Here is a 22,610-nt window from a genome sequence, read left to right on the forward strand (position 1 = left end):
TTATTTTGTTTACGAGAGTCTACAAATATGGCTCTTGTAAGTATTGTGATATGGCGTTTTGGCGCTTTACGCAGCTAACTCGCTGCACGCTCTCGTAGCGAAATTAAGCGAACTCGCTGTGCGCTCGCCTCACTTTCAACTCGCCCGCAAATCGCAAGTGTGATAAGGCCCTAGTTTTTAAACTACGAAAAGATGCTGAACCACACACAGCTGAACTTACAAGAAATGGGGGATTACTGGGGGTGTTATGCTGCGCGTCCGTCCACTGCATCGGAATCGGAGCGTAGGCGCTGTATATGAAGCGGAAGGATTTGTTGCTTTGTATCGATTACAATGGCGCAGATATATTTGCGCCAAAGAAATCTCCATCTCCAGAAATCCATTCGCTTCGTACGGTGCGTACGCTCCGATTCCGATGCAGTATGCAGTGTAGTGTGCAACTTTGTTTTTAGTTGCCAACCTAACGATATTTTCTCAATCTCGACCCGAGGTCACCTTGTCTGCGATAGCGGCATCATTAAAATTGTTTAAAGAAAGAAAGAAGGAGAGAAAACCTTGACATGAAATTAAATCGAATAGCAAGTCTTACCGATTATTGTTTAACGGGAAATAAAAAACGTTAAACAATAGGGTAGTTGACACTATAAAACTTAGTAGCCTTAATAGCCTGGTCATTCTACAGTTTTTTTTGAAATAATTCGATATGAAGATTTTTTTGTATACGGTTTTTACGTGTTATTTTAAGAACCTATATTTTCGAATCCACCAAAATTTCGTTCCGGAAGATGGTAAAAAAAAATTGTACTCTAAAATGGGTGATTTTCTTGAGCAAATATGTTATCAGTAAATGTACTGTCAAAATATGTTTGAATAATTCAGTTTTTAGACCCGCAAGCTGAATCCACCAATAATATATCTAACAGGAAATTTAAAAAAAACCGTGTTGTGTGTTTGTGTCTTTATTTTGTGTTTTTTAGGGTTCCGGAGCCAAAATGGCAAAAACGAAACCCTTATAGTTTCGCCATGTCTGTCTGTCTGTCTGTCTGGTCTGTCTGTCCGTCCGCGGCTTTGCTCAGGGACTATCAATGCTAGAAAGCTGTAATTTTGCACGGATATCATCCCATCATCCCAGCCTATATACGTCCCACTGCAGGGCACAGGCCTCCCCTCAGAATATCCCCCCATCATAGACGTAAAGTGAAGGTGTTTTTTTTTCTCATCCAACCCTATAGTGTGGGGTATCGTTCTCTTAAAACCATTAGGGGTTTGCTAAGACGGTTTTTCGATTCAGTGATTTGTTTGCGAAATATTCAGCTTTAAAGTGCAAATTTTCATTAACATAGGGCGTCCCCCCCCCTCTAAAATGAAAGTAAGAAGAAGGTGTTAGGTGACTGGGGTATAACTTACTGGGGGCTACTAATTCGAAAACGGAAGTTCGTATCGTATTGTCCCTCCCACTCTCGTGTTAAATAATGTAACGACAAGATACGAAGTTCGATTTTTGCACTTCGTAGTACAAATCCCCCCAGGGCCTAAATCCAGTAGGGTTGGTCCTGCTTACGCTACGTCTCCCGAATCTCCCTGTATTGTTGGCAAGATAACTATTTAAAGTTGATGGGCTAACGCCGATGTGTTTTAGTGGGTATGCTAAATAAAGAGAGTCCCACATAACTGTCCACGGAAAGTACCTATGCATAAAACATTTTCACATTGCAAAAAAAAGATTGATCAAGGAAAACGGAACTAAGCGTTAATTAGGTAAGTCTCGAGCTTCAGTGATCTGGGCTTCCCATTTGATTATGGAATATGTTTTCCGTGCCATGCGCTTGCGTTTGTGTTACGCTGACGCATGATCCAAGAATTGAAAATAAATAATAAACAAGCTGTAATATTATTAACTTTGTTTGTAGTATTCATAAGTTGAAGTTCCATACTACATGCTGGCTGACGTAACCTTTACAAGGTGTTTTAACCTGTCCTCTCCCAGAGGCACAAATTTGTGCCCAAATTCCTTTGATCCTGTTATCCTGGGAGATGACAGATTAAATAAGCCAGATCTTAACATTAAAAGCCTTATTGTCTAACACTCTTGGAATAACAATCGTTTTTACCACTTCTTTCTGTACACGGTATAGGACGAGGGTAGAAAGAGATGGTGAGTGCGATTGCAAACGTCAACGCGTTAGTATAGGCAATACGGCCAAAGGCCTCAGAGTATTTTAAGCTGTTAGTTGGATTAGTTTTATTATTGAACATCCTTGTGAATGATAGGTATTGAGGCTTTTTATTGTGATTGAGATCATCGGTGTCACTTTCTGGAATATGAACACTTTTGACTATACTTACTTATGTTAATTAAATTCAAATCGGTAGACGGTTTGTACAGGTGTATTGATAATCAACGGAGACCGTAGAATAAAAACCAAGTACATGTGTATAAGGGTTCGTCATTAACATGCGTCAATTTTTCGATATTACCTATTTAGGTACGTTTTGATCGACTGTTACTCGTAAAAACTACTAAGCTATGGCAGGTTTCGTTACATATAGGTAAGTACTATATATATTATGTTTTTTTTCAGACCAACAACTTGTCAAAAAAATATTTTACTAAACCTGTTGCTAATAAACCTAATGCTTTTACATGATCTATTTATCTTTTAATGGATACCCAACACTCCGCGGGCTTACACAAGATGAGAGTGATCCATTTTTATGTGATACGACTCTATTATTTGTGTCAGATATTTTTGCACACTCCACTGTGGCAGATATTAATACAGGTGACTGTACATAGACAGTGCAAATGAAGGGAACACCCAAATACTCCGAAATATTTTATTCCGAATTTGCTAATTCCGATTTTCAAAACTCCGATTTTCACAATTCCTAACACATATAATTTCGATTACTTAAAAACACGAAATTTATTTTTCCGAATATCAAAAAAAAATTTTTTTTAATACTTATCCGATTTTTAAAACTCCGAAGAATGAAAAGCACGAAATGTTATTGGCCCAAAGTACAGTATTCCGATTAACAATTTTCCGAAATGACATCGCTAATTCGGGAAAATGACATTCGGCAAAATAAGCTTCGTGGTTTTAATAATCGGAATCTTGATTTCGAATCTCGAATTTATAATCAATCAATTTAGATAAATTGACCTGCCTGCATACTTGGGTTATGTTAGGTTAGAATTGCGACAAGGCGCCAAGCGAAGCGGAGCTCCGTCGACCTTGTGTCACATTGCTGAAAATAAATAACAGTAAATACTTTTTTAGGCCAATCTAATCTACATAGCATAAGTTAATAAGTAGGGATTTATTATTGATCGGTGTAATGATATTCAGAATTTTGAAAATCGGTTTTTTAGTTATCGGAATTCGTAATTTTGATATTTCTGATTATTATTGAGTCGGACTTCTTATTGTTCGGTTTATTAAAATTTGGAATTTTGAACATCGTCATTTTAAACATGGGGTTTTTTAATTTTCGGATTTATAAAAATCGGAATAGTCATATTGGGAGTTTTAAAACATTCGGAATTATAGAAATTGTTTTTGAAGTTCATGATGTGACTTTCGGAATTTCTGTTTTTTAGGGTTCCGGAGCCAAAATGGCAAAAACGGAACCCTTATAGTTTCGCCATGTCTGTCTGTCTGTCTGTCTGTCTGTTTGTCTGTCCGTCCGCGGCTTTTGCCTGTAATTTTGCACGGATATATATACGTAAACTGTGCCGACAAAATGGTTCAATAAAAAGTTAAAAAAAAAATTTAGGGTACGTCCCATAGACGTAGCGGTGGTGTTTTTTTTTTCTCGTCCAACCCTATAGTGTGGGTGGGGTATCGTTGGATAGGTTTGCAAAAACCATTAGGGATTTGCAAAGACGATTTTTCGATTCAGTGATTTGTTTGCGAAATATTCAACTTTAAAGTGCAAATTTTCATTAAAATCGAGCGTGTGCCCCCCCCCCCTTTAAAATCTAAACCGGTGGGTGGAATAATTTGAAAAAATTCAAGATGGTAAGTGTACATAGTTTATCAAACTTTCAAGGAAAACTTTGTAGTTCAAAAGTAAATAGCAGCCTAAGGTACCTAAACTTGGAAGATTCCGTATAAAATACGAAATCCTTAGAAAATTTTTTTCGTAATGGCTACGGAAACTCTATTTCGGGCGTGTCCGACACGCTCTTGGCCGGTTTTCGTTTTTATGTAGTGTACCTAAATATGCTGCTTACTATACTACTTTTAACTGAAGTCTAGTTTGTGTTATTCTCGGCGTCTTATCGGTTATCGTTTACAATGTAAGATTGAGTATTTGATAAATAAACGCAGTGTTACAAATGGGTACAAGGCTCGCGTAGGTTAACAATCATCATAACAAATAACATCAAGATATAGAAAGGAAGTAAGTACCTATAAAAAAATATATAGGTATTTTATCTTTTTGCCTAATTCACTCTCAATTTTCTCCTTGACACTCACAAGCAACAAAGAATGAAGAATTGGGTAGATTACTGAGTAAAAAAATATATATATATTTAGTCTGTCAGAAAATATTACTCGCGTATTTTTAGGGTTCCGTAGTCAACTAGGAACCCTTATAGTTTCGCCATGTCTGTCCGTCCGTCTATCCGCGGGTAAGCTCAGAGATCATTAGTACTAGAAAGCTGTAATTTAACATGAATATACATATCAGTCACGCCGACAGTGGTACAATAAAAATAAGTAAAAAAAAATTTTGGGTACATACCTCCCATAGACGTAAAGTGGGGGTGATTTTTTTTTCTCGACTAACCCTTTACTGTGGGGTATCGTTGGATAGGTCTTTTAAAACATTGGGGGGTTGCTAAGACAATTTTTCTATTCAGTGATCTTTTTGCGAAATATTCAACTTTAAAGTGCAAATTTTCATTGAAATCGAGCGTGTTTTGAAAAAATTCAGAATGGTAGTAAATATATCAAAATTAACAAGGAAAATAATAGCGGCTAAGATTGCTTTAGAATTATACCTAAACTTGGAAGATTCCGTACACAATAAGAAATCCTTAGAAAAATATTATTTGATTTTTTCGTAATGGCTACGGTACCATATCCTGGGCGTGTACGACACGCTCTCAGCCGGTTTTTTTAAAATTCTACCCTTAAAGGGGTATAAAGAGGAGTGAAATTTGTATGGAAAAAACGTTAGGTCTATTAGAAGATATAATTCTAAAACTTCGTGAAAATGTTATTAAACATTTTAAGTTAAAAGGGACATGGAAACATTGTGAATGACTCTTAAACTAAGAGAATACGTGATTCCCAATTTTTAAAAATTTCAGCGCGAAGGGGGCTATAAGTTGGGTGGAAATTCGTATAAGAACAACGTAAGTTAAGGTTGTGAAACTTAGGGAAAACATTAAATAATGAATTATGAATAAATTCAAAATAATTATTTACTGCTGATTGAAGTATTGTAAAGAGCATTCACATCACTAGAGCCAACGTCAGTCAGTCAGTCAGACAGTCGTCAGTCAAGTGTCAATGTCAGCCGCCACATTTGTTTACCAGATTGCTTGATTCCATTGAATTCGAATATAGATGTTTGTATCAAGACTTCAACATAGAACAGGAATAACCGGTCGAAAAGACAACATTGATATCAAAAATGTTTTCATCACACTTGCTCGTCAATGACGTTATTCCATGCCTGTATACTATAATACTAGGTAGAGGACAAAGGCCCCGATTGTTCCCGCGGGAATTATGGATTTACGTATAGTTTTCCTTCCCAAGGGAGTTATGACTTTAGTTTTAAAAAGTTAGTAGGTTAGTTACATCATTTCAGACTAAAGAGGTTTCAAGTCGGCCAACGTTTTATTTACATCTTTAAAACTTAGCTATAATCTAATTGTACCTACACCATAAAAAATTGCCACGCTTAATGAAACTTCGTTATTTTTATATTTTAAATTTATATCGAATTGCTTTGCAGTCATTTTAGTAAATATTTTTTTGGCATGTTGCAATAATCTGGTCGTAAGACCGTTCGAATTCTAAACTAAACACGGTTCTTAGTATTATCTATGGTAGACGAAGACGACTCGAAAAAAGTGACAATCAGGGGGGCTACCACGAAATTTTAAAATCGAAGTTCATATCGTTTTCCTGACTCTAATATTATTCAATACGAGAGTGAGAGGGACGGTACGATATGAACTTCGATTTTCAAATTTTGTAGTAGCTCCCTGTATTGTCGGGTAGCCATATTTTATTCAGTTGTTTTCTTAGCGTATTGTTTTTGCTGAGCTGTGAAGTGTTTAGACACAAAATAATTTAATTTTTTGCATATGTTTCCTCGCAATGTGATGAAAATCATTGTGTTTATCACGGGCCGTAAGGGTATTACAAACTCGGGTCATTAAAAGCCCGCCGGGCTGTTATATGTATATTATTTCTTTGTGGCAATCCGCCGATCCCGTGGGAATATCGGGATAAAAAGTGGCCTATGTGTTATTCTAGATGTCCAGCTATGTATCAATATACCAAATTCCATCCAAATCCGTCCAACGGTGAAGAAGTAGCAAACATTCACACATATGAAAACTTTCGCATTTATAATATTAGTAAGTAACATTAGTAGGATATTTTAAAGTGAAGTTTATCCTCAGCCTTTGAGGTCCAATAAGAAAAATGTTGCTCAAACGTTATCTGCTAATAACGTAATCGAAACTAATTGAGATGACTTTGCACAATATTATCGTAAGGTCTGACGTTATTGGCAGAAATAGCTTCAAAGTGTTGGCCAATGCCTTGGTCAGACTCGTTACTGCGTCCTGCTATAAAATATAGAAATAATACTTAAGCTTATTTAGTTTAGACCATCCTCTTGCTGAGCGGCCCGTAGGTAGCTCGTTTCTCTTCAGTAATCTGTAAAAGCCATCAGATAACAGCAAAATTCTACTTACAAAAACCGGCCAAGCTCTTTACGTTCTTACGCACCGGAGGGTTCAAGTGAAAAATTAACAACTCGAAATTATACGTCCAATTACCTACTTATTGGGTATTTTATTTAGCTTCGAATTTGTATCAGGCTAAATTCAATTCGGGCTTTATTAATTTACATAGAAAATAACTTGGATTCTAATTATTTTCCAGCAAAATAACATTTTGACAAAATTCTCTTTGGACGGCATTGATTTTGGTCCGAATTAGTCTATTTATTTGGACGATTTTACATTTGTACTGAACGTCTGTAAATCATCTCTGTAAGGACTTTAGCACGTCACAGTCCAATCTATTTTTTCGAAATTTAAATTATAAATGTACCTAATGTTTCGCACATAAATTCCGGGACACTCAGAGTTGCGAATCTAGGCTCTGCATAAAATACCATAGGTCAAATTTTAGATTACTACTGGTCCGTAAACAATCTCATGCCATTGGTTGTGTAACCTAGATCGGTAACTTCCCCGCTGGGGATCGGTCCTGGCGATCATGCAATCCGTGCATATTTGCATTCTATTTGAATAGCGTTATGGTACCTTTCCACTTAACGCAGTGTATCATCTTTCATCTTCACATGTCGCTTGAATGAAGCAACCGTTCAAGCCGGTTATACTTGGAACTAAATAATGTAGTCCAGCTAGAGCACAACTACTTGTGACTAAGTATGCCTTTATCTCATCTTTACAAAACTGTTTCTTTCATTTCGTGAGGAGGGCGACAAACGTATAAATGTACTCGTATTATGGTGCCGCACGGACCAAAGTTAAAAGTGTCACACAAATTCAAATCATGACGTGTTTCATGATCAAGGTGGTCGTATATTTTTGCTGTAGGAATAGCGCGCAATACCTACCTGTTCATGTGATAGTGCTTTCTAAGCTAGATCGGTTTCCTTCGTCATTTAATATAAGTCTGTACTGTTCTGTACTGTACCTACCTACAGTCGAATTCTTATACTTCTGAACAAGAATTCCAACAACAATATCTAAACACGCCTTTACGCCGTAAACAAAAGAGTTGTCTTCACATATTTTTGGTAAAATTTTTGCTGAAAAGTATAAGAATTCGACTGTACCCGTAGAAAAAAAAAACATTAAGATGATTACAAGTTCCATGAAATTTATAACTTAACACATATTAATATCATAAAAAAAAAGATATTTAGGTACATATAAGAAAAAAAAACAAAGAAACAAGTCTTCATTCGTTTTACATAATAAATATACTATTATTGCTGTCCTCCATTCGCCATGGTCGATCTACTCTACATCTATTTCGTTTAGTATCCAACATGAAGCTAGAAATGTTTTATTGTTAATGCTACTTTTTGTCAGAAAAATATTGTGTTTAAAAGTCAAGTTATAAAGAGTTAGGTACTTGAAGAATTGATTCACGATGACTTCACATCGATCGTTATCGTGACATATGAAATATCAGCTGTTTTAGAAAGCCTTAGAACTCTTGCCTTCTAAAATGTAGAGACTATTTGTAAAAGTCCTAGTCATAAAATCTTTCAGGTCTAAACTAGGCTTAGCGACATTTATTATTACAATATAGTTGCATCATACTAGAACTCTACATCCGACTAGTCGGGATAACCCACCATTTTCCTCAACAATTCGAATTGAACTTGAACTTTGACGCAAATCGTCATGAATGGTATTTATATTGATCGCACTCGAATACTTCCTGGAATCCTCGTAAGTACCATTGGTAACATCGTAGTAATCATGTTGTATGAATTACGATACGTGGATGATATGATACATTCATTAAATGGTCCCTTGTAAAAGCCTAGGTTTGACAATACCAGCATTTTTTTTTTCAGTAAAAAGTTATCATTGAATATTAATACCCTATGAAGACCGTCAATGGTTTGCTAATAGCCAATTATTTTATTTGTAAAAACCACTGAGCTAGACACAAGTCATTCCCCTGTACTATCTAAGGCAAGGTTAAGCAAATCATTCAACCGTGCAAACGGTTCTCAAAACGTTTACAACGAACGTCACAATAACTTAATTATTAAATCTATTCCGATTGTACAATTTCAATGAAGTCAGTCAATTCAGGGACGGTCGGTTCTACGCAGTTTGTGAGGAAGCGTGTTTATAGAATAGACGGGGAATTTCCTTTTTACGACCTATCACCTTGTTTTGCAGATTGTGGAAAACATACATTCTAGAATTGTTAGGATGTTAGGGGTTTTGAACTCTCGATGCCGCTGCTCTAATGGAAGACAGACGAACTAGTGTAAAACATTTTACGTTGCAATGAGGAACTTGCATGCTCTTTATATCTAAATATACATACACATTACATATATATACATTAAGAATAAGACTGCTGTAGGATACTACAGAAGTCTTATTCTTAATGTATAATCGACCTTGAACCTCCTTTACCGTTCTAAGGTTCAATATAATTTGTAGAGTTTCAAACATTGAAGACTATTATTTCACTAACGCAGGTCAATGTGGCAATCAACCTTATTGGTTTTTGTTTATACAGGAAACATCATAAAACGTAGCAAAGCAACAGTTGGTCAGCAATACATTAAGACAGACTTTAATGTGATTGGAACAGCTATGTTATAGTATACCTTAAATGAATAGAAATTAACGGGCGGAATCTTCTCCGTAACTATCACAATTTTTGACGATCGTTGTTCGTCGGTCTTTTACTATTTCATGCCATAGGTATTTATTATGTATACTCTAAATAGCTTTGGAAGGTTATATTATAATTATAATCATGTAAATACCTACAGCAAAATTTGGTTCTACGTCATTATCAATCATTACACCTACTCGTAAATTACCTTCAGCTAAAAAAATACATAAATGGGGCTGATTTTACAGACATATTTGAGAATTGATTAATGAGTGACATATTGGTGTACGGCCGGTAATTCTAATTCGTTATCCTAATATTATTATTTGCGGAAGTCCATAACTTATGGACCATAAGTGACAGTTTACGTGAAGAAAAATGTGTTTCGCACAGATATATACGAGTAGCTGCCTGGTGTGTAGTCGCAAGATAGCGTAGCGAGGTATTTGTTGTAATGTTGTAGGTAGTGTGTTTTAGTAATAATTATATTCCTAAATACACATAACACAGCAGAATTATTACACACGAGCTTTACGTGTAATATTATCCAAACTTATTTTATTAAATACTAAAGTAACTCTTTCTGTCTGTCTTTTACGCTTCACGCTTCATACCAAATTTCATCGAAACCCCTGAACCAATTTAAACATTTGTTATAAAGTTTGAGAACTTTGGGAGGACATAGGATAGTTAATTCCAGAAAATGTCGTAGTTCCCGCGGTATAGCGATAAACGAATTCTTCGCAGATGGAGTCGCGGACAACAGCTTACTTACTTAACAGGGCGCAGTGACTCAAAGTGGGTCTTGTCTTGGCCTCCAACGCCTGATTACGCCACGCTTTACGATCTTGAGGTAGCTCTTGCCAGCCTTCGACCCCGAGATCCAAAAGGTCTTTCAGGACCTCGTCCCTCCCGCGGTACCTGGGACGACGTACAGCTATTAGCCAGCTGGGGCGTTCAACACCTAGTATTTAATAAATATTGGTCCTCCCCGTCCGGCTCTAATACTATCTTGTCTGTCGTAGGCTGCTTAAAACCATTTCTGTTACCTCTACTCAGAATCGAAAACATAATATTGATTGTTATGGCATAGTTTTGCACAATAAGGCTTGTTTGCTGAGGGTCTTTAAGTGTCCATTGTCTGTCGCTTCGCTTATCCGATCCAGGAAGGATCGATATAGAACCAACAAATGGCTATTTACACTTCAATTATGGTTTCAAACAATAGTCTACTAACAAGCCTTGCTAATATAAGTATCCTCTTCTTTAAAACTACGCCTTTTCCTTTGACTTTTCATCACTCTTCTCCAACCCCATCCCTTTTTACGCGAGTGCGCGAAGGAGGATTATGTTTTTCGACCGTGTAAATACCGGGTGTGGCCTGTAATATGAGCAAATAATTAAAACATAGATCATACACCTCAATCTGAAAAACATTAGTTCAGCGACTTTTAAAAATAATTAGTTTTTTTATTACACTTTTAAGTTTATTCGAAGAAGCAATGTAAAGCAAAATGCTTGATGTTTGTAGCGTGACAGGCGACGTCAGAGTTGTGTTCTAGGATGGCGTACATTGATAGCATTATTTAATTTGTATGAAAAAAGGAAAATTCAAAGACTCCATTATTTTTAAAAGTCGCTGAACTAATGTTGTTTAGTTTGACGAGGACGATCTATGTTTTAATTTTTTGCTCGTATTACAGGCCACACCCGGTATTTTTATAAATAAAAATCCATATTATGTCTATTTATTCGGTCTTCTGTGTAGAGGAGAGTGTAACCTAAACGGCTGGATGGTTTTCAACATATATGAGGTATCATTAGATTCGTTAAAACTGTCGGAGTGACATACAAATAAGTCAGTACTTGGAGTTGTATGCGCCTACCAACCTCCGTCATCGTGACTATTGTTTGTTGATGTAACTGATGTTATTTTTTAATAAACGACCATTAATTGATAAGATTACTCATGAATACTTTCTTACGCGTGATAAGCATGAGAGCGATTAAAAAAAGGTTAAAATGTATTATCGAAAACATGTTGGTCTGATGTCAGTCACGTGTAAATTAATTAAGTATAGGTAATACTTTTTTTTTAATCGCTTTCACCCTTGCTGCTTTAGCAAGCTGTATTTTGCCAATGTCGCTGTAGAGACATTACACACATCAGGAGACTGTTCGGTTTATATAATTTTGATTTTGGGAGAGGAACAGACAGGAAACCTAAAACAAATAACATATGGTTAAGGGCGGTACACTGACAATGACAGGACGTATTTACATTTTTTTTTAAACGGAGGGAAATGGCAAACAGGCATGCACATAAAAGGATAAATTATAAAGTGAAGAGGAAATATAAAATATAATAATATTAAGCATGCTGCAGTTGTGGCACTGTATAAATTTTATCAAGATTTTTAAAAGAGGAGAATCTAGCATAGAAAGAAGTGTTAAAAAATTCATAGGTCGCGGAACATTCTTAGGCAACGCATCGTATGTACAACAGGGAGTATGTATGTTTACCGCAATTGAAAAATATGTGATCCAGGGTAGGTACCCTCGTCAAGACCGCATTCGCAAAGAGAGTTATCCCGCACCGCAACCTAATTTTTGATAAGAATATAATATACTTATAATGTAAAAGTAAAACGTGTCACGAAATGACACAAAATAGTATAAGATGTGCGAGGATGTGTTGCGAGGAATGTTTTTTGAACCAATCAAAACGCTTCATTTACCTATCCTCGCACAGCATATCTCAAGTGGAAACAGCTGAGCGGAGCGAGGCGAGGTAAATGAAGCGTTTATATTGGTTCATGAAAAACACATTTCTCGCAACACATCCTCGCACACCTCTGGTGGAAACGGAGCCTCAGTATAATGTGGTGGAATGCAGAATACGGAGTGGAGCTTTTGTTCACAAACTTGGACCTTCTTCTGACTGAGGGCCCGGCCACATGTCCACGTTGCGGCGTCGTCAACGTAAAACGGCGCGGCGCCCGACGCTGCACGGTGCCGCGCGGTGCACGTTATACGGCGTCGTGAACACAGATATAGATTACACTAGATAAAGATAATTTATTTATAACAGCAATGACACATAATAAGCATAACGCAAACACCTCAATCTGTATGAAAATCAACCGTTTCACTTTATATTTACTTTACTTTATATCTACTGTGACGTCTCAAGAGCGAATTAGCGATGTGAATTCCCCGATGTCCGCGCAAAATCGATTCAAATGCGCCGCCCGCCCGCGCCGTGGGGCTCGTGGGGGGCCACTCAGTCACTAGTCATGATTAGTCATTTTGCGGTCAGTCTTTGTATGGGGCCAACACCCCGACGTTTGGTCGGGGTTCGGACACGCGAAGTAGATGCATTTGCGTAATCTAGTGTAATCTATATCTGTGTTGACGCGGCACGTCGCTACCTATTTTAATGCATTTTTTACTTTTTACAAGATTTTATTTAATTTCACCTTTCCCGTTGTCTGTCTGTAGTAAAATCTTGCAAGTTAAATTCGACCAACTGCCAGTAGTCGGATTGACTTGAAATTTGGCATACTTATGTAAATTGCCTGACAATACAATAATCTGGTAGTGTAGTGACATCCTGGTACTCCGGCCAAGATCGTCTCCGCAGGACGGAACTCTTCAACGGTTAATGAATGGCATCGACTTAAAATTTGGTATGCAAATGTAGTTTGGGTGACAATGCAAGTAAAGTTCAAAAAGTACAGTCAGCAAAAAAGCTTGTATTATAAATGTTTTTTTTACCAAAACTAATGCACTGTGTAATTTATAAGTACCTAGGTGGTAACAGTATAAACTAAAACACAATAGGTATGGAGGCAATGGTAGGGAGGTATATTAAAATCATTGCACAGTGGATAAACGTTCATTCATCCTCTCACAAAACCTCAAGCACTCAGAACACACCTCGTCCATCCACTTGCAAACACATCGTCAGGGTCTGATACGAGAAGCGCATTGAGATACTTCAGCGCTCGCACTAGCGGCGACTGCCTGTGGGACACGGTGCGCGCCGATGGCTCTGCTAGGAGGGGTTTGACGCAAGATTCAACTTTGGCAATGGCGGGACGAATAGGCGCACCGGTTGCGCTACCAGTTCGAGGCAATCTGAGTTTCCATGCAAGACGCCACTAGCGGTCGCTGATAGCCCATAGTTCCGCCTTACTTCTAAAGAATTAAACCCTAATGTACCCAGAAGAAAATTAGTTGGGTACATAAAAGGGTAGACACCAATCATTTTCTTGTATAGAAAACGAAGAAATGCTTTCTGAACTTTTTCCAATAAAAGGATGTACGTGACCTCATGAGGGTTCCACACTACCGACGCAGTCTCAAGCTTACTTCTTACCAAAGTGGAATAAATTTGTTTTATGGCCCTAGGATCGTAGAAATCGCGTGCATTATGGATTACAACCCCAAATCTCCGATAGCAATTGGTAGCAAGAACTTTTATATGCTCATGGAAGTTGAGATGCGAGTCAAAAATAACGCCCAGGTCTTTGATCGAGTCGACTCGGACTAAAGTTGTGGTACTTAACTAGTACACGGCGCAAAGTGGATTGTGGGCACGACTAAAAGTCATAATGTGACACTAGGCGGTATTAAAAATAAGCCCATTATCAATACTCCATGATACACCCGGTCAAGGTCTTCCCTGTAAACCAATTTCAGGTCGTCGGCTTACAGTAAGCATCTGGCATATCTAGGAACCGAAGCCAAGTCATATACCATGATGCCAAAAAGTAACGGACCCAATATTGAACCCTGGCTGACTCCAGATCGGGTGTGGTATGTCCTAGAGATAAAGCAACCGTGTTGCACATATTGCTGTCTGTCGCGTAGATAACTGGCAAAAAATCTAAGCAATTTTGGAGAAAAGCCGATGCTGCATAACTTTCATGACATCATTACAATCATCATCATCCATATGAGTAGGTACCATCAGCCAAATATGTGGTCTACCACCCTAAGGTCACAAAACAATAATGCCAATAGACGTGTCTGTCAACTTTAAAGTTCGATTTTAGCGACATATTCATTTGATAGGAACTTGTTTAAAAATTGATAGACCACTTATTTGGCTGATGGTACCTACATAAGTACATTTAACTCCATTTAAGACACGCGCGAGCAATTATTTTCAACCTCGTATCAGCAGTGGAAGGAAATTGTAGTTAACGGAATTGAAATGAATACCAATTAAGTATTTATTGACGCGTTTAATTTTAAAAGGATGGAGTTAATGGAAGTTAATTTATCCATACTAATCCATAGATAACCCAGAAATACGAGTAAACTATGTTGGTTTGTGTGTAGCAGTAACCTCTGAAACTATTTTTAAATTATCATGTCAACGAAAATGGGCCCACGAAAATAAAAATAAAATAACCGCTCAAATAATGAACCTATTACATACAACATAATGACTAAAATATTTCGGATTCATTTTGCGATACCTCGTACCTATAACTCGTATAAGTAAGAAAAACACGATCTAATGCCTATGTTTTATTCCTATCTACCATACACGAAGTCATTTCAATTACTATTAACTAATATTAAAAAAAACTTAAGTAAGTAGGTAGGTAGGTACTCTTGCTGTACAAACTACATATATTATATAAAGAATATTCGGACAGCCTTTGATCTCAACTATATCAAGTCCTCTTATCTCATCTATAGCATGAGAAGTGTGAGTAATAGACAGTTATTGTGCCATATTGGCTAGCTTTATCATTTTTAGTAAATACGTGTTACCCCCAGTAGGTATTATTTTATTTTGCGAGTAAAGAGTTATGTTATAATTCACGGAATTGGTAGTAGGGGCTTCAAAGTTTTCTGCTATTTAATATAAAATATATGAAACTTTGGAGTATTATTATTTATTTCTTAGCTTATAGTATAAGGATTTGTGTCCCACTATTAAGCTAAGACTTATTTTCTTGACCTCCACTCCACAACCCCCTCCATCTCCCTATCTATAATGATATTATTATATTCTATACATATATTCTATAATAAATAAGTATGCTTCAAGCTATATTCATATTCGTCCATGTCTTCTTACCATCTTGCTTTATGTATAGTCTGAACTATTCGTAATACTCTGTAAAATCGATACACGAGTCAGAGTGCATCCACCGCAACAACTAATCAGTATGTCTAACGGTCACCTGAAACTTGAACGTCCAATGGACCATGTAATCTTTTGTCCGATCCATTTCCACTAAACGATTGTACGAAAACAACCGATTAAATTCCCATCGACGGCCCTAATAAATTATACAGTCCATATCGCCGAGGTCACTGCATGTCCGGATTTGTAATAAAATTCGTTTTCTTTTTTACGTTACCTGACCTGACTTTACTGGAAACTACCACCTTCACTCAGATGGTTAGAGTGAGTTTTCAGTGGGTTTAATTTCTAACTTAATAAACATTTGGTGCACTGTTGGCTTGACGGACGTCTCCTTTTTAACCGACGAAAAAACGGAGGAGGTTCTCAAATCGACACGCGTATATACATTTTTTTTTAAGTATGACCACGCATAACTTTATACAGAGTAGTCCGATTTTGATCATCCCATCCCCACCTATAGGAGAAGTTGTCCCATATAGGAAAATACAGTTGGTACCTATAAATAAATAGGAAAAAATTATTGTTCACTCAAATTGTAATGTATGGACTAAGTTTTTACAAAAAAATTAAATACCGCTGGAAAAAACTTAGGATAAAGCAAAAAATAATAAACCTTTATTATTTAACCTTAATCTAGGTATTGAGTAGTACTGACTGAGGCACCGACTTCAAACGACTTCTTTCTGTCCTAATGTAGTGTCTTTATCTTTAGCTAATCTTTGCTTAAGAACCTTCAATCAGTACAAAATATGGGTACGAGTACAAAACAAAGTCTTAATGTTATGCTGTAGCTATAATCAACCATAATGCCATGTCATCTTAACTTGTGCGTGTGGTCACGTATCTAAGCCGCATATTAGCACATTTTGATATGACGTTTCTATTCCTAAATTTGATGTCACGATGTCTTCGCAAACAACTCTACCAAAAGGTTTGGGGAACTCGATCTGCTACTTCCACTCGAAATGTTTGAAAATCCTTTTACTTTTCATGACCGTAAAATTTGTTGCTCACCCGCGTAGGCCGCGTAGGCTTGTGATGTGACACTTTTACACTTCAATGTACCGGTTGCCGTATTAGGCTGCGTTTCCACGTGTGTTGTGAGGAATGTGTTTGTCATGAACCAATGGAAACGCTTGATTTACCTATCCTATATAAATATGGTAATCTGGTGGTTTAAATTCTGGCTTCTCAAACACAGGCTTGTATCGCTGAGTTTCGTAACTTATGTGCTAAGCGGTGGTGTAGGGGTTATAGTACGCAGCACGGATTGCTGAGGACCTGGGTGCGATTCCCAGTGCTGGTCTCTTTTTCTGGTTTTTCTGTGCATCCATGTCTCAGTTTGTATTTTCGATATGGTTTCACGGGATACCCGTAAAAGTAACAAATTAGGAGTTGAAATAAAAAATACAAAAAGACTCCAAAAAACCAATCATACCTAAATTACATTTAGAATTGTCTCTGAGCTTTACGGTGAAGGAAAACATTGAGAAAACTTAAACAGCACCTACAAAGTCCTCAGTTGGCACCAGGCTGGAGTGGGAACTACAACCCATCAGCCTTCTCATTCAAAGTCAAAAGTCAAAGTCAAAATATCTTCATTCAATTTAGGCTATAACAAGCACTTATGAATGTCAAAAAAAAATCTACCACCGGTTCGGAAGAACCTCTGTTGAGAAGAATCCGGCAAGAAACTCAATGACGTATATATTTTTTTAAACAGATTTACAATATTATTAAATGATATGTAAATATCACAAGTATTTAACACAACTTTATTTATAACACAGTAGGTTCGCTATTTGAAGGGATCGCTAATGCGGATCGGAATTATTTCCAAATATCCCTGTCCATGATATAATCATTAACTTTATAATACGCCTTAGATATTAATGTATTCTTGACAATAGATCTGAATTTTGTGTCTGTATCATTTATAATATTTTTTGGAATTTTATTATAAAAACGTATGCAATTTCCCAGAAACGACTTTTTTGTTAAAGCCAGTCTGTAAGATGGAACTTTAAGCTTCTCTGTCTTTCTAGTAGCCTTTGGCTTATCGACGTTAGTGGGAAAATCACATATTTTTTTCCTTACATACATGATTACATTCTGGGAGGTCTGCGTGCCCAACAGTTGGACGTATATACATACGAGTAGGTTAGAGATGATAATAATACTGCTTGAACTGCATCTGCCCGCACATCACGTAAGATTTTACTCTTTCTCTTTCATGGATGGGCCAATTTTGTAAAATCATCCTCAATACACACTGTTACTGATGGATATAAACTTTGATTTCTACACTTTCCAATAATGGACGGATGTAGGATGTACGTCAAAGTGCGCCAAAACAGACTCAATCATAGAAGGCGAGGGTGGGGAGGTAGATACTGGCAGTTTTGGAGATATATTCTGTGGTTTGCCACTTCGTCTTGAATCTTGATTTCATTTTAAAGCTCTGCTAAATTACTATCTTAATCGTTTCAGTTCCTCGTGCCTGATTTAGATTAGCTTTATATAATAATCGTTGTAGTAATCATTAGGGCTATTATGCTATCAACGTTATCGCTACGTGACTGAGCGCACGAGATGATAAAATTCGGCTTCGGAAAATAATTAACCGACTAATATCAAGAACTGATACTTTGTTAATTAAAGTATCATCCTTGTCTTTAAAACCAGGATATCGATAGCGATATTCAAATGAACTAGACTCGGATAATCTGAGTAAAGAAGCTAAGTAACTAGTTTGGCTTCTAGAAGCAGGATGAAAATAGAGAATAGGATGAAGGTCACCTACATGAAAATCTTGATAGGATATATCCACAAAAAAAAGAGCCTTGTATATATCAGTACTGTCAATATTGTGTTTCTCAATTACCGAACCATACAATTGCAAAAGTCATGCTGCTGAGTACTTAGAACCAGAAACAGCATCCGTTGCTACCAAATTTCATCAGAGTTTTGAAATGTCTAAAGCAACTATAGTTTACTTACTCGGAGCTCTTCGAACCGGTTACGTTACTCAGTCTTTGGGGGTTTTATAATTTGTCTGATTTAGTAATTGACGGTGATCTAAGTTAGCTATGCCATATGCCTAGACTTAGTAGGCTATGTTTTTTCTTAAACTTTCTGTTTTGCCTGCTATCACCTCTTCTTCTAACATACGCCCGCCAGGTCTGACCCCAGGAGGAGATTACATTTAGATGAACTAAACCAGGCTTTAGATGATAGGCGGCCTACCAGACGCATAATTAGGGACCAAAGTAATCGGATAGCCAGCTCTGGACCATCTTGTCATGAGTGAGGCAAACGGTTTTAAGTCCCCTTAATACTGTTATCATATAAGCAAGCGATTACTTAAGCATTGACAGCGTTCCATTGATAACTTAGTATCAAAATGTTGTCTAAAACAGTTGCAATCTTTATTACTGCAAATAAGGTTTGGTAAATTGATTAACGCCATAAAAGAAGTTCATTCACTACGCCTGGTTACGTAGACTAGACGTGACGTCGGACTCCGCGTGGTTGTACTGGTATCTTCAAAGTAATATTCACGCTGATAAAAGTGATAAACGTTTCGGAACTGTATTATAAGGCTTAAAGATTCTTAGTTAGTGCGTTCCCGTCTCTCGATCTCGCTAGGTGGGTTTTTCATTCGGCACAACTTGATTCTGTATTTTAATAATATATGTGGTTCTGCATCAGTGAGTGAATAAAATTTGTTTCACAATTCAAGTTTACGTTTCAAATTGGGTGTTGACGTGGTTTTGAATTTAAAATCTCCGTATTATTGTATCGGTGTATGCGGAATAATTTATTAAAATGTTATTCATGTGATGTTGACGTATTTCAAATCGCTTTTACGTACGGATTTTTAACGCTTGTTCGCAGTTTATTTACTTGTGGTTTGTATCACTATAAATTTATTGAATTGTAATTGGGAATTGTTCAAGGTTTAAAATCGGGACTGTTTAAATTATTACGCAAGTATTTGTAATCATCTTGTCGAGCTACCGAATCTCTTAACAAGAAATTTTGATTGCATTGAATACCATAACATGTTTCTTTTTTCAACAATACGTGCCGTAAAATTGCAACACTGCAATTCTTCAGGATGTAGTCAATTATTTTATGTGTGTCTTAAGTTTAACCTCCCTGTGAATATTCCCTGTGAGAAATAAATAAATAATTATGACGATTGGCACAAACAGGTTAAACCCGATACCTGCTTGATATTTCTTACTTGATCCTGATATTACTTGTCTAATGTCTATGTGTTTTTCAAACTTTAATGGAATTTAATGCGCATCCTGAATTGACTTGAAATTTGGTACGAATATGACCTTAGTTTGGATGACAATATGCAACTGACAGTGCAAATGCAGTAACAAGGAAAGCCAGCAAAAAAACTTGTGTCAATGTTTTTTACAACGCCCGGATAGCCCAGTGGTTAGAGAACCTGACTACGAAGCTTGAAGTCCCGGGTTCGATCCCCGGTCTGGGCAGATATTTGTATTAAAAATACGAATGTTCGATCTCAACTCTTGGGTGTTTAATATGTATTTAAGTTTGTTTATCTGTTGCCACTTGCATTGTACCCATAACACAAGCTTCGCTTACTTTGGGACTGGGTCAATTGGTGTCAAATGTTCCGCGATATTTATTTATTTATTTTTTCTTTTCAGATAATCGGCCACCATGTGCCCAATATGGCCGTTGCACTTGATAGTGCTGTACATCCTGGCGATATGCCCGCTCTGGGTGATCTGCCAGACGGTGCCGCAGCTGACGGCGACCTTCCTGCCCGCCCAGCTGACTGTCAACATGGACGAATACTATGACGTCAATGTCACTGTCACCGGTGAGTCCAGAGTCACTTTTTAACCCCCGACGCAAAAAGAGGGGTGATATAGACATTCTGGCGTCAGTTCAGTGCATCGTTCTGGTTTTTAGGGTTCCGGAGCCAAAATTGCAAAAACGGAACCCTTATAGTTTCACCATCTGTCTGTCTGTCCGTCCGCGGCTTTGCTCAGGGACTATCAATGCTAGAAAGCTGTAATTTTGCACGGGTATATATGTAAACTATGCCGATAAAATGGTGCTAAGACGTTTTTGAATTCAGTGATGTTTTTGCGAAATATTCAACTTTAAAGTCAAATTTTTATTTTAGCCTGGCGGGCGCTATCTATCTTATTATATAGCAGTCGTGTTTTCAAATTTCTTATGAATCAGAAAAAATGAAAAAGAAATGTACGAAATTGTACGCTAATTTATAGAAAAACCGGCCAAGAGCGTGTCGTACACGCCCGAAAAAGGGTTCCGTAGCCATCACGAAAAAATTAAGTACCTATTATTTTTCTAAGGATTTCATATTTTGTACGGAATATTCCAAGTTTAGGTATATTTTATACCTTAGGCTGCTATACTCTTAAACTACTAATTAATTCTCAAGAAAACTTAACCGCTATAGTTTTCCTTGTAAGTTTGATAAACTTACTACCATCCTGATTTTTTTTCAAATTTTCCCACCGACCGGTTCAGATTTTAGAGGGGCGGGGGGACACTCGATTTTAATGAAAATTTTCACTTTAAAGTTGAATATTTTGCAAACAAATCACTGAATCAAAAAAACGTTGTAGCAACCCCTAATAGGACCTATCCAACGATACCCCACACTACATGATTGGATGAGAAAAAAACATCACCCCACTTTACGTCTATGGGAGGTACTCTAAATTGTTTTTTTTTTTTATTGTACTATTTTGTCGGCATAGTTTACATATATATTCGTGCAAAATTACACACCACAAATAGTAAGCGATACAGAAAACAGGTAGGTACACACACAGCCTTATCGCTTAAGAGCGATCTCTTCTAGGCAATCTTTTTTTACAGAAAGAAGGAAGACTAGATTGCAGCAACCTGAAATAGCAATTGAATGTCTATTTATATCAATTTAACTGAAAACAAGACAGCGTAACTTTTATAGACTTTCTCGTAGCAGTGAGTGTGAATCGTGGGGGTGTAACAGACACGACCTGCCATTTAGTTGCTTGTCGTATATAAAAGGTTGCCAAAGCCATAAGTCGCCCGGGGCGCCTAAATGGTTCTGGCCGGCTCAAACTGTACTGTACCATCAGTCAAATATGTGGTCTACCACCCTAAACTTGATAATCGTTCGCAAGTCATAAAACAATAATGCCAATAGACGTGTCTATCAACTTGAAAGTTCGACTTTAGCGACATATTCATTTGATTGAAACTTGTTTAAAAATTGATAGACCACTTATTTGGATGATGGCACCTTATCTTAGGCAGAGCTTTCCTGCTATTTTGGAATTGCAAAAACAGAACTTAAATAGCGTAAATATTGTCTTTAGGCACCGGCATGCAGCTTAACGACGAACTAATATTAACGTCGCGTGATGGCCACTTGGCGAAACCGAGTTGGAGGGGAGCTTATGTGCTCACAGAGGATAACGTTGCGAGCAGTCGCTTCGACGGCGTGGCCACCATAACAGGCAGTTTCTTAGGTAAGAAATGATACTTCTTTTTTAAGAGCGTTTATACCTGCTGAGCTGGCATCGTTGCATTTTTGATCATCATCATCATCATCATCATCCCAGCCTATATACGTCCCACTGCTGGGCACAGCCTATAAGAGAAGCAAGAGGCTGATGCAAGAGGGCTTGGGCTATAGTTCCCACGCGGGCCCAGTGCGGATTGGGAACTTCACACGCACCATTGAATTGCTTCGCAGGTTTGTGCAGGTTTCCTCACGATGTTTTCCTTCACCGCAAAGCTCGTGGTAAATTTCAAATGTAATT

At 37.3% G+C, this 22,610-nt stretch overlaps 1 protein-coding gene and 1 non-coding gene across 8 annotated transcripts in view; both read left to right on the top strand.

Annotated features, from left to right (window-relative positions):
* Positions 1-22,610, top strand: part of LOC141442389 (ileal sodium/bile acid cotransporter-like) — a 39,971-nt gene that overhangs the window by 6,082 nt on the left and 11,279 nt on the right. For 4 of the 7 annotated variants that reach the window (XM_074107355.1, XM_074107361.1, XM_074107360.1 and 1 more), the window contains exons 2-3: positions 20,469-20,644; positions 22,164-22,316. In XM_074107355.1, coding sequence (XP_073963456.1) covers positions 20,482-20,644; positions 22,164-22,316 — 316 coding nt within the window. In that variant the 5' untranslated portion in view covers positions 20,469-20,481. Of the gene's footprint in view, positions 1-19,293; positions 19,488-19,524; positions 19,689-20,468; positions 20,645-22,163; positions 22,317-22,610 lie in introns of those variants that run through there. The other 3 variants (XM_074107357.1, XM_074107359.1, XM_074107358.1) reach the window with 3 other exon arrangements.
* On the top strand, positions 20,216-20,288 carry TRNAR-ACG (transfer RNA arginine (anticodon ACG)). The gene has a single exon. It is a non-coding gene; the product is annotated as a tRNA-Arg (tRNA).

Source organism: Choristoneura fumiferana, chromosome 25, assembly GCF_025370935.1.
Source record: "Choristoneura fumiferana chromosome 25, NRCan_CFum_1, whole genome shotgun sequence".
NCBI lineage: Eukaryota > Metazoa > Arthropoda > Insecta > Lepidoptera > Tortricidae > Choristoneura > Choristoneura fumiferana.